Source organism: Dioscorea cayenensis, chromosome 17 (assembly GCF_009730915.1).
Source record: "Dioscorea cayenensis subsp. rotundata cultivar TDr96_F1 chromosome 17, TDr96_F1_v2_PseudoChromosome.rev07_lg8_w22 25.fasta, whole genome shotgun sequence".
NCBI classification, from domain to species: Eukaryota; Viridiplantae; Streptophyta; class Magnoliopsida; order Dioscoreales; family Dioscoreaceae; genus Dioscorea; species Dioscorea cayenensis.
Window position 1 is genome coordinate 9,266,838 of NC_052487.1, and position 18,342 is coordinate 9,285,179.

Here is an 18,342-nt window from a genome sequence, read left to right on the forward strand (position 1 = left end):
GAAAAGGCTTCAATTTTGTATTCCATTGTTTTAGTGCCATCTGGAGTTAGAACAATACCATGAAACCAAGTAGATAAATCCAAATTTTTACTTTAATTTGTGATTTAAGGAATTATCCCATTGGCCGACAAAGTAGATTCCAAATGAATGAATCTTCTCAGAAACTTACATGCAGCACCAAGCAAGGACTTCTTTATTTATAAATGTCTTGCAAGATTGAATTTAAAGTTGAGAAGTTAATTAAATCAGTTTGGATTAAGATGCAAAAGGCTCTTGATATTTTTGTTATATGTTTCTTGCTCTTATTTGGTGTTCTTAGTGTTGAGGGTCATAGTGTTGGAGCAATCTTGAACTATGGTTCTCGTTCGGGAAGAGAAGAGAAAGTGGCAATGGAGACGGCCATTGAAGATATCAACAACCTCACAAATCAAGGATTGGTCCTACATACAATGGACTCTAGTGGAGATCCTTTGCTAGCTGCCTCTGCAGGTAATTAAACATAGATTTCATCAATACAATTACAAGTGCTTTTAGTTCGATCGTTGAAGCTGCTATTAGTTTTTTTAAGCTAGGGGGTTATTATATGTTCTGTTTTTCAATTTAAAAAAAAAAATGTTTCTTTCTTCTGTGTTCTCTTCAAAAAATATTATAGGTCACTATGACTAAAGCTGTTTGACAAATACTATTGTGTTGGATTTGTCAAAAAGTAAAATTTCTTTTCCCTGTCAATAGCATAAAAGCAAAATATAGAAATGATAAACTCTATCTCATCCGCATGATATTCACATTACATGCCTCATGCAACCTAATTTGAGACATCAGCTAGTCTTAGAATTTTATTCATCTCATTTGTTCAGTTATCTATTTTGCCCATCAATTATGTGACCTTGCAATTTACTTTTATAAAATCGCCCATATGTTATATCCAAATCATATATATGTATATATATATATAAACACAATTTTTTTCTTCTTTATCTGTAGTTTAAGTACAAAAGATAGTGCAAACCTTTAAGTATACTTGCTACAAAATAGATGGAATCTTAAGCTAGGTTGAATTGAGAGCAGAGCGCAGGAAAATTGCATTCTGTGTATTAGTCTTCAGATTCATAATTCATGATAAATGTGGGTGCAGCAATGACTATGATCAATGAGCATCATGCTAAAGCACTCATAGGACTAGCAACATGGCAAGAAGCATCATTTGTTGCAGAGCTTGGAACAAGAGCACAAGTACCAGTTCTCTCATTCATTGGAACCTACCCTCCTGCAGCTACAGGCCGGTGTCCTTTCTTAGTCCCTCTTGCTCACAGCCAAGTCCTTCAGGTGAAAGCAATCGCAGCAATTATTCGATCATGGTCTTGGAAGAAAGTGTCCTTAATTTACGAAGATGTTGAATACACAGCAACTACCATTATTCCTTATCTTGCAGATGCACTTGGAGATACCGATATCTACTCTAGAGTGGCTCTATCATCTTATGAATCTTCTTTCTCTGAAGAATTAGAAATGCTTCGGTGTAGGCAATCCAGAGTCTTTGTCATCCACACTTCAATCCAGTTGGCTACTCGGTTGTTCGCAGAGGCATACAAGAACGGGATGATGAGTGATGGTTATGTATGGATTACAACTGATGCAATTACTAGTAAACTAGACCATGTGAATTCTTCAGTCATTACTTCAATGCAGGGAGTCTTAGGTGTTAAGAACTACTTCAAACCAAGTGCTCAGACTAGTGATTTTATTAAGAGATTTCAAAGAAGGTACCATTCGGAGTATCCTAAAGAAAAGAGGAGAGAACCCCAAGTATCTTCATTCACAGCATATGATACAATATGGGCAATTGCAAAAGCTATGAACAAAACCAATGTGAGTGAAGAACTCAAGAAAGTGCAGAACAACTCTGTTAATGGTCCATTATTTGTTGAAATCTCTAAAGAGGGCTGGTCTTTATTGGATGGCATCAAACGAAGTAATTTTACAGGATTAAATGGTGAATTTATCTTTAAAGACGGTAAATTTTCTCTTGTAAATGCATTTCAAATTGTCAATGTGGTTGGGAAGAGTTATAGAGAGTTAGGCTTCTGGTTACCGGATTGTGGGTTTTCAAAAAATTTGGAGAGCAAAGATGGTAATGAAACATCAATGAAGAACTTAGGACAGGTGTATTGGCCTGGAGGACCATGGTCTGTTCCTAAGGGATGGGTATCCCCTACAAGTAACAAACCATTAAAAGTTGCAGTGCCTGCTAAAGCTGTATTTCCTGAGTTTGTGACAGTGAAGAAAGGAAGTGATAACAAAACATTGGCAGAAGGGTTCTCGATCAATGTATTCAAGAAAGTCTTAGAACAACTATCATATCCCTTACCTGATGATTTCATTCCTTTCAATTGCTCATATGACAGTTTTCTTGAAGATGACCAAATGCAGGTTAGTATACAACTCATTGGTTTTTCTTTTGGTAGCATTTGACTCTTTGAGTGCTCATTTTCTAACATGATGTTGTTTTATTGCTATGGAAGAATTATGATATTCTCGTTGGTGATACATCAATCTCATCTGGTCGATATAACTTTGTCGAATTCTCACAACCTTACACAGCCTCAGGTCTGGTGTTGGTGGTGCCAGTGAAATCAGATTTAACAGACAAAGCATGGATATTCTTGAAACCATTCAGAGGTTCAATGTGGGCATTAACTGCAATTGTGAGCATATACAATGGTATGGTTGTTTGGATGATTGAAAGAAGTTGCAATATGGACTTCCGAGGCTCCTTTTGGAATCAATCTGCTGCATTATTCTGGTTATCCTTCACTACATTGTTGTCCCCAGGTAACAAACTTAACTTACTAATACCGAACATCATTAATTCTTAAGTTTTGGTTTAAAACCATTCGGTCCTCCTAACTGTATGTCATTGTTTATTTTGGTTAGCAAGAATATTTTCTATTTTTATCTTTATTTGTTTTAGTGTCTCCTGTCTATGCGAACCAGATATTTATTATCTTTGTTGGAACTTAAAAAAAGGATTGTCTCACATCAGTTGATGTGAGGAAATGAAATGGATTTACATATAGGTATAGTGGTTGAGTCACTAAAAGTCTTGAGGTTTTTTGGTGCAAGACCACTAAGCTTATGTAACACCCCATAGGATACACTTATTAAAATTCAACAATCTTGACTCAATTTAACATAAAAGCTTGAGCTAATGTGACAGGAGATTTAATTTATATATTCAAACCCAGACTACCTAAATTACGGAATGTTAGACTATTAGTTAACTACTCTAAGATACCAAAACTAGCATTCTATTAGTTGAGAGATAACACCCCTGGGTTAGCGACTAGCAGTGACCTTAAAAACTGTTTTTTATGCATCTCATTGAGGCCTTATTTTGTAGGTGAGAAGCTTCACAGCAATTTATCAAGGTTGGCAATGGTGGTGTGGCTCTTTGCTGCATTAGTGTTAACATCAAACTATACGGCTACACTGAGCTCAATGCTCACCGTTCACCGTCTAGAGCCAAGCCTTGTGAATGTAGATTCATTGAAGAGCAGCAATGCTGTTGTTGGTTGCAACAATGGCTCAGTGGTTGGTAAATACCTCGAAACGGCGTTAGGATTTCAGCATAAAAACATCAAGCTATTTAGCTCAGGGGATGACTACTATCAAGCACTCAAAAATGGCAGTATTCAGGCTGCTTTTCTCAGAACTCCCTATGCAAACTTACTTCTCTCCAAGTACTGCACGGAGCTCATTTCCACTGGTCCAATCTTTCATGTTGGAGGTTTAGGATTTGTAAGTACATACATGGACCATTTTTCTTCTTTTGAACTATTAAATTGGATAACATTCAACCTAGACATCTTAAAATAGCTACTAGAAAGAGTGATCGATACTTATATATATATGTGTTAATATTAGATATATCTTTTATCCTAAACTATGACCGGAAATCCACTTTTCACTTAAAAAGAAAAATACATTTTAGTTCACAAAAGATTAAAAATATATTTCACTAATAACCAATGTGGTGCTATTTTTTTCCTAGTTTAAGTACAATTATTGAATATAGGTATAGTTTTAGGGATAAAATGTTCATTTAATTTGTATGTTATTGGAATCAAGATATTCGCTTCGTCATTGTACTTTTACTCAATCCTTTTTACCATTATTATTTTAAAATATTTACTATGACCATTAGTTTACAAACAATCCAGAATATGTGATTATTTTATCTACCTCCTCCAATTTGAAATAAGAAAAAATTAATATAGTGGTAAAATACAAAAAAATAATAATGACTTCAATATGATATTACAAAATATAGCTGACAATCATTAGATTGTCTGGTGGAAAGTCACCATGAGTGGGTGGATGAGGGATGCAAAATTAAGTCGAATCTCCGGTAAAAATACTATATCACATTAGTCACCATTCTTTAAAAAAACAAAAAAACAAAATTGAATTAGTTCTGTTATATAATAATTTTAATTGGAATCAATGTAGGTTTTCCCAAAGGGTTCCCTTCTGTTGTCGGACTTTTCAGAAGCAATTCTTAAGATTTTTGAAAATGGGAAGCTTGAAGAGCTAGAAAAGGCTATGCGCGCTAATTACAGTTGTTCTGGTGTGGGAGTGAATGCTACTGATGTAGATGGGTTGAGTCCTGAAAATTTCTGGGGACTTTTTCTTGTAACTGTTGGCATTTCCACAATTGCTTTAGTTGTGTATGGTCTTTGTCTCCATAAAAATGAATTGAAATGTCCAGGAAAATCAACGGAGGAGGCGAAGAACAAAGCAGTTGAATTTGTTTCTGGTGCAGGTGATGATAAGCAAAGAAATGAGGTTCATCCAAATGAATGGTGATGCAAGACACATGACAGTAGGTTTGTGCATTTGGAAAGAGTATATATGTTAAAAGTGTCATTTTTTATTGTTTACAACTTCTCCATTTTGTGATTTGTTTATAGAATGTAAGTAGTAGACTTGTTTTAATAAATAAAATTTTTTTATTATCCTTATGTCACACCCTGAATCCGGCTCAATAGACCCGGAACGCCGACAAACGACCATACACCTACAAGGCCAAAACCAAGTAGACATACAAAGTCTCAAAACCTGATCCAAAACAGAACAAAGAAATAGACTAAGTGGTTTGCAAAAACAATACAAACTTATTCAACCCACAATAAATGGGACCTATTATAAGCTAATTAATCGTCGATTGCCCAACGATCCTCACTAAGGTATCCGCCACTCAATTCTATTCATGATCTGGAAAGAGACATTAACAATATTTATGAGCTTGAAAGCCCAGTAAGCACCCACTAAAAATATAGGGATCATTTACAAAATTCAGAAATCAAATTTATTTCAAATAAACACAGATGTCAAAAACTGAGCATATAGGTCCCCCAAACAACTATTGCCAAAACAAAATAACAGAATTCATATATTTACCATCGGTGACTTGAGCCAGAATATCAGAGCTCATTTGTTTACCCTCAGTGACCCGAGCGAGAATTATCAAAGGTCGTTATTCTTCACCGACAGAAAGCAGCGGAAAACTATAGTTTTTATATCAAAGTACATGTCGACTGCTAGTGCATAGTTAATTGGGGACTAGTTTCTATGTCAAAATACTTCATGGTTACAAAACAATAAACTATCAAAATTCGCATTGGGCAAAATACAAGTAATTTGCCAGGCAAAATTTTTAGCAGTCGCGTGATCCCATTTTATCATGTTAAAATAAATAGATTATTTGAATCCAAACATGAACATATAATTTAAAAAAAATCAATAATAATTAATCAAAAATGAACAAAAATATTTGAATTTCACAATTTAAATAATACATATTTAGATAAACTATCCAAAACTTTAGAAATTAAATCATCCGAATTTAAATAAATATTTAAACCTTTCAGATAATTATAATAAAAAATAAAATATCATTAACTCGAAATTTCAAATAATTTAAAGTAATTCCAATAATAATAATAATAATAAGTAAATAACTCAAAATATAAATCAAAATAATCAGTATTTTTCTCAAAACTTCCAAAAGTTCATAAAACTAGAATTTTCAAGTATATACATATAATAGGATTTATATGTGGAATACTTACCTGATTAACACCCAAAAATACTGCAAAATCTTACATGAAACCAAGGCTTTAGGCATGTCCTACATTTGGGAAGAGATTCTATTAGTTTCAAAACAATATCTGATGATGCTACAAAACTTAAGAGGCTAATAAACAATAGTATTACAAAATGAGATTTTTAGAAGGGTACAGATGCAAAAAGTTCAAGCTATTAATCTAGACTCCCAAATGTTGATTCTTGCGAGGGTACAATAGCAATTATCCATTTTAAAGGACAAATGAACAATTCCATCACAACCATTGAGCACTAAACCTCTCATAATTTTACATATATTCCAAATCACAAATTTCAAAATTCCAAGAAAAGTATACACCTAAGACTATATCATAACCAAAATTCACATTATTTGGAGTACTACTTGATAAGTGCTTGTGCGATATGAATGCGAAGCGTTCATTCCTTATGTTGAGCATTACTTTTCTCGGGTTTTTACACTAATATGTATGTTTTTATGTTACTTTCGTGCAGACAGGGTTGTGAGGCCGAGTATGAAGGAAAGAAGCCAATGTGGAGCATAATGCACTGATTTTGGAGGAAATCTTGCTAAGGTTCAAACGCGAAGACATAGGTCGGGTGTGAGATGCTAGAGTGTGTGCCAACCTCCTCGTATTTTAGTTGGCACATCCATTTGGAGAGGCACAAAGGCAGTCACACTCGAGCATTCCGACTTATGCACATAGAACAAGAGCTCCACCAACTTGCCTATCATTGAACAAGCAAGTGATCCACGACGTGAACGTGTGCCCGTTTGCGTTACCCCGATGAAAGTATGGATTCGGGAAGCTATTCAGGCCGGATACTGTAGCAGAATAATGTAGCAAAGTACTGTAGCAGCACTGTTCACAGCCGGCCGAGAAAACAGGAATTCAGAGAATCCACATGGGCGTGTGAAAGATCCACAGGCCCGTGTAGTCGCCCGATTCCAGCCTTATTTAAAGCCGATTCAACCCCGATTTTAGTATTCTTTTCTCCATCTTTTCCCCAACTTGAGAGAGGGCTTCGGCTAGGGTTTTGAGTGGTATTGGCTAGGGTTTTGGAGAGGTTCTACGGCTCCGACATCGTCATTCCTTAGGAAGAAGGTTGGTAGGGGAGCTTCTCTCGAGGCGTATCCTATACCGGACGAGGGAATCCTTGGACGACGAGTAGAGGACTCTCCACAAGAACATCGACACGACCATAGAGGGGGTTTTTCTATGGATTCATTGCTTTTACATTCTATTTCTTTGATTGTACTCAGCTCCATGGAGAGCTAAACACCTAGTGGGTACTTGGGTATTTGTGAACCCTAGGATGTATTTGTTTCATTGAATCTCTTTATTATGCTTTCAATTAATTGATGTTTATTGTGAGTTCCAACCTTGAATGCTTGATTGTATGAACATTTCCCCTAGAGTGACACTAAGGTTGAGAGTTCTCGTTGGTAACCTTGTGAGTGAGTGACACACCACGAGCGTTAGACAAAGCTAGGTTGGAGAGGGTTGAGAGGGTGAGTCAAGAGGTACAGGAGCGTCCCCTTTTCCCTCATACGTGATAGATTCTACCTCCGTTCCTCGAGTTCTTTGCAGCCACAATAGAGTGAATGGTCTAAGGGATGAACTTCTGCTGGGGCTTAGTTGCGCGTGCAATGGAGTAAAGCGTTGAGGTGATCTTAGTATCTAGGGCTTAATCGTGGTTAGGAACCTTCCACCTGGACCAAAGGGTTAGGTCTATAATTAGGAAGAGATTTATCACTTTGAATCCCTAGAGCTCATTGCAACTCTATGGGAGTGCGAGGTGTTGAGATTGTTCGATTTCTCCTCTGGGACGTGTATAGAGATAGGCATAGTTAACCTTAGATTTGGGACTATGTAATGAAGGATTTCCACAACTCACTATTGCATTGATTAGGAAGCATAATAGAGGGTTCTTGCACTTGAAGCGATCGTCCTAGGCGGAGCATTATCCGAGTACCCCATCTTTATCGATTGCCTTACCTTCTCCTTTACTCGTGCTCTCTTACTTGTTGATTTTACTTTTGAGAATTGAATCATTTTCACACTTATCACTATTGATCTTTCACATAGCTAAGATGCGGATTAAGTGTTTTTATTCCCTACTCCCTGTGGATTCGATACCCGCTCACCCGGGATTATTACTTCGACAAACCTGTGCACTTGCGGGATATACGCAAGGGGACCTTGTCACTACTCAAATTGTAGCATTCATTTGATTCTCCAGTTATTTCTGCAAACTTGTAATTCAGACAAATACCTTTAAAATATGCATAACTCACAACCTACAACTCCAAAGTAATGAAATTTTACTAAAAATCAGATAACTCAAAAAGGAACAACTTTCCTATTTTTCACCTTACCCAATTCCATCTCCATGATCATAACAAATGGTCATAATTCTTCAAATTCAATAAAGAAATATCATCTGAGACAAATATACTAATAGAATTACATCTCACAAAATACAGATGCATAAAGTCTGAAAATTTGGAGGTATTTAGGTAACATCAAAACCTACAACTTTCATATTTTTCTCTCCTCCAAATTCTACCTCTAATATCCCTAAAATCGGAGCGGAATTTCTACTATTAGCAAAAATGAAATCTGAAACCTATCAAATTAAATCAGCTAACAATTAAATCCATAAAAACATCATGGGTAAAGATCCTAAGATCATGCTAGGTGCACACATCAAAAGAGAAACAAAATTCCTTGAAACTACAAATTGGGAACAAACCCTAGAAACTGAAGGCCTAAATCTAAGGTTTAAAGGTGAATCACAAATAGGAACAAATTTTAGGGTTTCAGAAAGAAAGAAATCTAGAGCCAACAAGCATCAGTAATAGTCATTAAAATTATGCACAAAACTCCAAGATCCTACCTTGAAAGAAGCAAAACAATTATGGATAAGAAGATACACTCGTCCTTGCCAGTGGCACCACCATGAAGGAAAGGGAAAGGAGATTATGAGTTTTTTTTTTTACAACAATAGGAGATCGTGGGCGGTGGAGATACAGTCAGATCATGATACTTGGTAACCGCTAGGGATAAGAACAAGGGTTATAAAATTTTAAAAAAAAATTGATGGCTAGGATTAAACAAGGGCAAGGCTCACACCTTATTTTTTCATTGTTGACATTTTGATTTTCTGTAGGGGAACCCATTTTTCACAGCACAAAAGAGAAGGGTTGGCCATCCATAAATTTATAGCATGAGATCATAATAACAAAATTTTTTTTTATATTTTTTTTTTTTTAATAATATTAAATAGGGAGAAAACCACTAAATGGTCTACTAGTAAGTCATTTGAATGGTTGGTGAATGATACAAGATCAAATCCCATGTCGTGGTACTGTATAGTATTATGCACACATGGTAGATATAATGTATAAATTTTGTACACTATTTTCATTAATTATTCACTGGGTCTATTGTGGGAAAAGGTATATTTTCCACTCCTCTAAGATTGAAAGATAGAGGGATTTACCATTATAGGGTTGTGGTTCATGTTATATCATCTTTGGGATCATGTTACAGGCCGTCATTGCCCCTCGTTTATTAGCTCGCTCCACATGGTAAGTCTCTATAGGGTCGATAAGCCACCGCACCATTGTACCATCTATCCCTTTCACAACCCCTTATAAGTGGCGTTTGTCGCCTTTGTAAAAAAAACCCAAATATCATATATATATTTTCCTTAATATATACCATTAAAATATAGTATAATTTATAAAAATATAATTTTTATAATTTTTATAAAAAAATACTAATTTTATTTAAATTTTTAAATTACTTAGTAGTGCTAATTGTTATATAGATATTGTTATTTTGAATTCTATTATGAATTAATTTCATGATATTAGTCCAATCTAGATTCAAACTAAATAAAGTGGTCCATGACATTATCAAAAAGAATTCTAAGTTAACTCTAATTGGCACTTTGGATAATGATTTACTTAAATTTTAAGTTGAGTTAAAACTTTGATGGTAAAGATCATATATAGTACAACACTCGGTGTCCCCAATCTAACATTCTCGAGAATACCCAGCTCCATTGATGGGAGAGAACGGGATAGATTGGAAGAGCACTTTTGTTTCTTCATGTGCAGATCTTAGTCCCTTCGTTTGTCCTTTGTCCTGTCCAATTTGTTATAACTAGAGATAAGTGATCCTGCTTCCGCTACATATTAATTACTTAATTAATGTGACATATTAGATGATATACTTTGGTTTTATAATACGACATAGATGTCGTATGCTGTACTCTGATTAAATTTCTAACAATTTGTACAAGAGCACTATTTAACCTCTGCCTAGCAATGATCATTATTTTTTTTTATGATCATATTTGATGATCTATTTTAATTAATAGATATTATGTTACCATGATTATTTATTGTAATCATATTTGAGCATCTATATCTTTATTTAATAGATGCATGATGTTTTTCTTCTTTATGATCATATTTGGTTATTTATTTTAGTTTATATATTGGATATAAACATGCAATTATTTTAATTTTGCAAATAACTTTGCATAATGGAGTTACATGGAGAGTAGGCTCCAAACTCTAAGCTGTACGAAGATAGTGGCCGATATGACACTACTAGATTGACCATATAAGAAGTGAGGGTAAAACCCTAATATTGAGTTTATTATTTTATTTTATTTATAATTATTTTATTTTATTCTCTCCTACATTAATCATTATTTTGAATGATGTTTAAATAAAATAAATTAATGGATGTTTTTGCAAAATTGTTTTGCTTTAAACAAATTAAGTGTGCATTTGCTTGTTGAACCCTTAATATTTAGTTTTTTTTTATTTTCTGAGGGTTTGTCTATTTGAATTATTCATACATTCAATGGATTAATTATAATTTGTATAATTAATTATTTACATTGAATTTGTTCATGTATATGGTTAGTATGTCATGTGATTGAATGAATTATTGTTAATTATGGAGTGGCCACAACATCTATGATTTTATTTTATTAATTACACCTTAAGAGTGTGTTTGATCACATCTAGTTTAAATGACATGAATTGTAATTAATTATGATTAGTATAATAATTTTGCCCACATGGATTTTGTTATATTTCTCATAATTAATTAGGATAAAATAATAAATAAATTTTATCAATTAAGTTGCCGATAGGTATTATGTAGTTTTAATTATTTATTAGTTTTATCATGTGGCAAGTTGTAATTAATTATGTACGTAGCTTACGTAGCGTTTGGTTAAATGTAGTTGAAAATGCAGTGGATTTCAAATTACAATTTAGTTATAATTACTGTATTTAAAAATACAAGGAATGTTAAATCTAGTGTTTAGTTTGATGTAGTTGGAATGCTATGTTATAAAATTTTGTGTTTGGTTGGAGGGATTTGTAAATCCAGATTTTGAAAACATAATTAGGTTGAATGTATTTCTAGGATATAAACACTTTGGTGAGGTTACCCCACCTTGGTTCAGCAATAAGTTTAATAAATTAAAAATACACAATTAAATGTTATTAATAGTAACAAAAAATAATTATGCATATAATTACTTATTTTAATATATAATTATGTTTTCATTACAATTTATTGTTAATTTTAATAATTATATTAAATATATTACACAATTTTTTATTTTTAAAGCAAAGTATTGATAAAAAAATATAATAATAAGCCTTTATTATTAATAATTATATTAAATTTATTATGTTTAATTTTTTCATTTTATATTAAGATAAAATTTAATAATATACTATTTTTATTTTACATGATGGCAAATCTTAGCCTACTAAATAAAAAATTAAAGATAAAAAGTTGTAAAATAATAAAAACTTAAAAAAAAAAGAAATTTACAATTTTTTTTAAAAAAACAAAGATATAGATGTACATAGATTTTTTGTTATCTTGCCAAGATCTTAGTCTGAGAAATAATAAAAAGATAAAAATTCGGTGTCATGTAACACCACGTGCAAGACTTGCTTTAAATTCGAAAGTGAACGAGTTTGAATTACGTCGAATTTGGGCATGGTTACAAATCCAACAAAATCCCTTACCACTGTAGTTGTAACTACTCCCTCAACTTTTGTCTCTTTTATAAAGAATTAACTAGCAAGTTAAGAGACACTGCTTGGACATCAGAAAGGTTTGAATGAGTTGAAATTGTGGCTAATGGACCCGGTAGTGTAAGATTTCCTTGAAGGAGCCTTCCATTTTGAACATTAACCTGCGACAATAACCATTGATAAGGACAAATAATTTTCCATCAACATTGACTATCTTTCTCTGTTTCTGACATAGGTCTGATAAATCTCATCATAGATGAGAACGTGTCATTCACACGGGTGCAGTACATAACCACCAAGCTGAGCCTAAGGTGACTTAAGCTCGGTTGCTCTGAAATAAAAACTCTGGCTCCTCTACGTCCTTTAGTGCCAAGCGGTGGGAGAGAAATGGACTCGTTGGCTACAAATGGGTTTAATAGTACAATGTTGAGTTTTCCATCTTTGCGTATGCTAATAAAGATCCAACTATGGGAATCTCTAAGAAATTGAGCATCTTGCACAGCTCTCAGCTCCGAGGGATAACAAGGTTTGATTTTTTTAGCAATCAAATCAAACAACAAAATTCCCTTAACTATGTCTTCATCTTCGTCAAACTCCATCAAGATCAACAGCAGGGTATGCTCTTCAGTGATGTTTCTCCATGTAGTACAAGTAATGACTTTCTGGTAATTATCTCCATCCAAATGATGGGTAATTTCACTTAGCAAATCTCTCCCGAGCAAGGACATCTTGCTTTAGAACTCGCAATGGGGTTGAGCGCTTCTCTCTCTCTCTCTCTCTTTCTCTCTCATCTCGAGAATTGGAGGATCTTGATTTTCATGGATATATAACAAGTGCAAGAAAAGCAATGGATCTTGAAGTTAGTGCGAGTGTGAATTTGGAGATTGCAGCCATGGGCCAATGGCGCTGGAGAAGAAGGAGAACCCTATCTAGATTAGCCAAGTGCCGTGGAGAGCGAGGACGATGGCATGAATGAAGCGAGGGCTAGCGTGGCAAGGGCGGGTGATGGATAGGAGGGTGCAAATGGCGCAGATGAGGATGGGGACGAGGAGAAGCTCGGTGTATCGGTGCTCGAGGTGTAAGCCAATGAAGAGGGTTTAGATGACTTGGCCTGGTAGCTGGAGTTGAGGATGGCCTCAACTGCAGCTAGTCATTTTATTTCAATGTAGTTATGTATGTAATTAGTATGAGTAATGGTCAGTTAGTCTCTCCGAACGTAGGTGTAGTGCATGAGAATGTACTTTGTCTTGTGTGTGGATGTGTTGTGAATGTTATGCAATGTATGTTGTTCTGATAAAATAGAAGATCTGTATCTCTGTATGTCGAAGAATTGAAGTTTAATTTGAGTGTTATTCCATAATCCAACATACTCTTTTTGAATCAAAGCTTTCAACTGTGACCAGAGCCTAAAACTCGATCTTTGAAGGTTGTGGAGATGGGACAAACACCTGGCTTCATCTCAAAAGCACATGTGTTAAATTGTCAAAATTATGCAGCTTGGGAGGTGAAGATGAAAGCCTATCTACGGGCTTATGAGTTGTGGGAAGCTGTGGAGAAAGATGATGAAGTAGATCCTCTGCCAGAGCATCCAATTGCAGCTCAATGGAAAAGTCATACTGAAGCTACAACACAGAAATATAAAGCTCTCACGGCTATACATACTACAGTCAGTGAGGAGTTGTTTACAAAATTGATGACTAGTTAGACTACTCGAGTAGCTTGGATTAAACTGAAGGAAGAGTATAAAGGTGATCTGAAAGCAAAGAGGGCTCAAATCATTTATCTAAAGAGGGAGTTTGAGATGTTGCTTATGAGAAATGAAGACACTGTAAGAGAGTTCACTGATGAGGTTATGGGAATTATTAACAGGATTCAGTTACTTGAAGAAGACCTAACAGATCAAAGGGTGGTGGAGAAAATTCTGATTAGCTTACCAGAAAGATTTGAACATAAAAAATCTTCCTTAGAAGACTCTAAGCATCTTACAACCATGAGCATTGGAGAGTTGATGAGCTCATTTTAGGCTGTGGAACAAAGGCAAAATATGAGGAAAGAGGAGAAGGAAAGTAAAGCAAGACAAGTTGACATTGCTTTGGTTGTTACAGAGAAGACCAAATATCAAAAGAAGATTGTTAGGAAGGCTGTTGAGAGTTCTTCAGAGCTTGCAGAATAGAGATATCAAGGCAGTAGTCAGATTGATAGTAATGTGAAAAAATGGATGGAGTTCCCATCCTGTCCTCACTGCAAGCAAACAAACCATTCACAAAACTATTGTTAGTTTCGACCAGGAGTTCAATGTAGGACGTGCAAGCGGTTTGGGCATGTTGAGAAGGTATGCAAGGCTGAACAGCAACAACCAAAGGCACAAGTTTTAGAAGAGGTAGAATAAGAAGATCAGATGATGTTCATGGCAATTCATGATCAAAAGTCTGAAGACTCTTGCCAGAAGGGATGGTTATTAGACAACGGATGTACTCATCATATGTGTGGAGATATTCATAGCTTCAAGGAGATAGACTGGAGTTACAAATCAAAGGTCAAGATTAGCAATGGAGAGTATGTAATAGTGGAAGGAAGAGGAGTGGTATTCATCAATACACTCCATGGTAATTATCAATTATGAAATGTTCTTTTTGTACCTACACTCTCACACAACTTGATAAGTGTTGGTCAACTGATTGAAAATTGGCTTAGTATTGAACTTCCATAATAAATTATGTAAAGTGATTACTGAAAAGGGTACAAAATTATTGGAGATTGAAATGCATGGTCATAGCTTTGTATTGAACTTAGAAGGCATTGTAATTTTAATACTCTCAAGCATATGGCTGATAGACAAATAGTGATGAGTATGCCACATATGAATCCAAGGAAAGGAGTGTGCAGTGTATGTGAAGAAGGGAAGTCACACAAACAACCCTTTATAGTTTAGCAGACAAGAAGAGCTTCACGGAAGCTTGAATTAATTCAGACCAACGTATGTGGACCCATGCATACTAAGTCATTGAATGGAAGTAAGTACTTTATTCAATTTATTGATGACTTCAGTGGGTACACATGGGTGTATTTCATGAGGATGAAGTCTGAAGCCTTTCAGATATTTGAGAAATTTAAAGCACTAGTAGAGAATGAAGCAAATCTCATAATCAAGACTTTAATATTAGATAATGGCACTGAATTCCTATCAAACCGATTTGAAGACCTTCTACAGAAGAGTGGGATACTTCATCAACTCTCAGTACCATATTCTCCTCAAAAAACTGGAGTATGTGAAAGGAAGAATAGAGCAGTGTTAAACATGGCAAGATGTATGTTATTTGAGAAAATGTCGAAATACTTTTGGGCAGAAGCTATGAATACAACAATCTACTTGCAGAATAGATTGGGCACTAAAGCGTTGAATGAAGTTACTCCATATGAAGCCTAGTCAAAATCTAAACCAAAGGTAAAACACTTGAAAGTATTTGGTAGTGTTTGTTATACTCACATTCCACAGAAGAAAAGAACAAAACTGGACAAATGTGTAGATGTTGGGATTTTGGTGGGATATAGTGATGTTTCAAAGGAAACATAGTTTACAATATACACTCAGAGAAAATCATAGTTAGTAAAGATGTCAAAGTTGATGAAAATCAGGTTTGGGATTGGGAGATGAAGCAAATAACATCATATGAATTAATACAACAAGTTATTAAGTATGTTTCTTACAGTCAGGGAGAAGAAAGTGAAGAAATCGTGGTTGAAGAAATGAAGATGATAACATAAATGAAGAGCTAGTGCAGATCAATAGTGAAGAAGATAGGGATAATCACATGCCAGTCAGAGGTCTTAGAAGTTTGGAAGATATCTATGCAAGATGTAATATGGCTACATTAGAACCAACTACTTGTTATGAAGCCTTACAGTCAGAAGCTTGGAGAAATGCAATGGAGGAGGAGCTTAGAATGATTGAAAAGAATAACACATGGGTGCTTGAAGACAAACCAATTGGTAAGAAAGTCTTGGGAGTCAAGTGGGTATTCAAGTTTAAACTGAATGTAGATGGGTCGTTGAATAAACATAAAGCTAGGCTTGTTGTGAAGGGATATTCACAAGAGATTGGAGTAGATGTCTTTGATACATTTGCACAGTGGCAAGATTGGACACAATTCGAGTATTGCTCACCATTACTGTGTAGAAGGGATGGTCTGTGTATCAGATGGACATCAAATCTGCATTTTTGAATGGGTATTTAATTGAAGTTATTCATGTTTATCAACCTGAAGGCTTTGGGAAAGTTGGTGAAGAAGAGAAAGTATATAAACTTCAAAAGGCCTTGTATGGATTAAGACAAGCTCCGAGAGCTTGGTACAGCAGGTTGGACAGTCACTTGGTGGATATTGTGTTCACTAAGAGTTTAAATGAAGCAGCATTCTATATAAAAAACAGTGGGAGTGATTCGCTAATTGTATCAATTTATGTTGATGACAGGAAGCAGAGAAGCTAAAGTTGAGGACTTTAAAAACAAGATGAAGTCAGTTTTTGAGATAAGTGATCTCAGTAAGATGGCCTACTTCTTAGGAATGGAAGTGCAACAAGGGGAGCAAGGTATCTTTATTCATCAGAGAAAGTTTTGTGTAGAACTATTGTATAAGTTTTGCATGGAAAATAGCAACTTAATTTGTACTCCATTTGCTGTTGGAGAAAAGCTAGTCAAGGATGATGGAACATATCAAATAAATGGCAGTATTTATAGAAGCTTAATTAGAAGGCTCTTATATCTATGTGCAACCAGGCCAGACATTGTTTCTTAGTCAATTATTTGACAAGATTCATGCAAACTCCAACTAAAAAACACTTCAAAGGAGCAGAGAGGGTTCTACGCTACATCAAGGGAACAATTAACTATGGAATACAATATGGTAGAGCCACATCAGTGAAATTGCTTGGGTTTCCTGATAGCAACTGGGCTGGAAGTGATGAGCAGATGAAGAGCATATCAGGGAGTTGTTATACTGTAGGTACTGGAGTAATCACCTGGAGTTCAAAGAAATAAAGACCAGTGGCTCAATCAACAATAGATGCTGAATACATTGGAATTTCAGAGGCTATCAAGCAAGCTATTTTGGTTGAGAAAGTTATGGAATGATTTAACTTTTGATGTATCAGAATTTACCATCATTTTATGTGACAACTGTGCAGTCATATCTATTGTCAAAACCCCAATTTTACACAGCAAAACCAAGCATATTAAAGTTAAGTATCATGTTGTGCGTTATTATGAAGAGAAGAAAGAAGTTAAGATCATTTTTTGTTGCATAGAAGAATAGCTAGCCGATGTATTTACTAAACCCTTAAAACAAGAACAGGTTTGAAATGCTTAGAGAAAGGCTTGGAGTATGCAGCTTGAGTCCAAGGAGAAGATTGTAAGCCAATGAAGAAGGTTGAGATGACTTGGCCTGGTGACTCAGCATGCTGTGGCCTCAACTACAGGGATGTAATTAGTGTGAGTAATGGTCAGTTAGTCTCTCTGAACATGGGTGTAGTACATGAGAGTGTACTTTGTCTTGTGTGTAGGTGTATTGTGAATGTTATACAATGTATGTTGTTCTGATCAAATGGAAGATCTGTATCTTTGTGTGTTGAAGAATTGATGTTTAATTTGAGTGTTTTTCCTTATTCCAGCATTCTCTCTTTGAATCAAAGCTTTCACAAGGCTGTCGGTGTCTTTGCTGAGTCCAAGAAGGAGGAGGAGTTCCTGGGAGAAGGTGAAGAGTAGGAGATCGAGGAGCTCAAGAGGAACAGGGATGAGAGATCGGAGGGAGAGAAAGCCACAAAGGGAGTAAAGGAGGAAAAGGAAGAATGCGGCAAGGGTGCTGAGAGGGATGGCGGTGCCAATCGGGTCATCATGGGAGAGGACGATAGAGACGGTGAATGCGAAGGAATTGGCAAGGAAAAGGAGAGGGTGCACGACGGTGGAGAAGAGGCACAGGAAGAAGAGGGAAGAGAGGATGGTAGAGGGGAGGGAATGGAAGAGAGATTCGAGGACGGCGATGGCCAGGAAGCCAACGGCGCCGCGAAGGAGTAGGTGAAGAGACCCGCCATGGCTAGAGCTTTGGTAGCTCCGGGATTAG

The 18,342-nt window shown here is 35.5% G+C and overlaps 1 protein-coding gene across 2 annotated transcripts; it reads left to right on the forward strand.

Moving 5' to 3' along the window:
• The first annotated feature begins 221 nt into the window (after window positions 1-221).
• LOC120281425 (glutamate receptor 2.8-like) lies at window positions 222-5,021 on the forward strand. 2 transcript variants are annotated; one of them, XM_039288267.1, is made up of 6 exons: window positions 353-489; window positions 1,136-1,326; window positions 1,433-2,430; window positions 2,523-2,832; window positions 3,401-3,798; window positions 4,510-5,021. In XM_039288267.1, exons 2-6 carry the CDS (start codon window positions 1,188-1,190, stop codon window positions 4,864-4,866), a joined length of 2,202 nt encoding a protein of 733 aa, XP_039144201.1. In that variant the 5' UTR covers window positions 353-489; window positions 1,136-1,187; the 3' UTR covers window positions 4,867-5,021. The 2 variants fall into 2 exon arrangements, with proteins under 2 accessions (XP_039144200.1, XP_039144201.1); XM_039288266.1 differs by having other exon boundaries at window positions 222-489; window positions 1,136-2,430.
• Window positions 5,022-18,342: the final 13,321 nt, after the last annotated feature.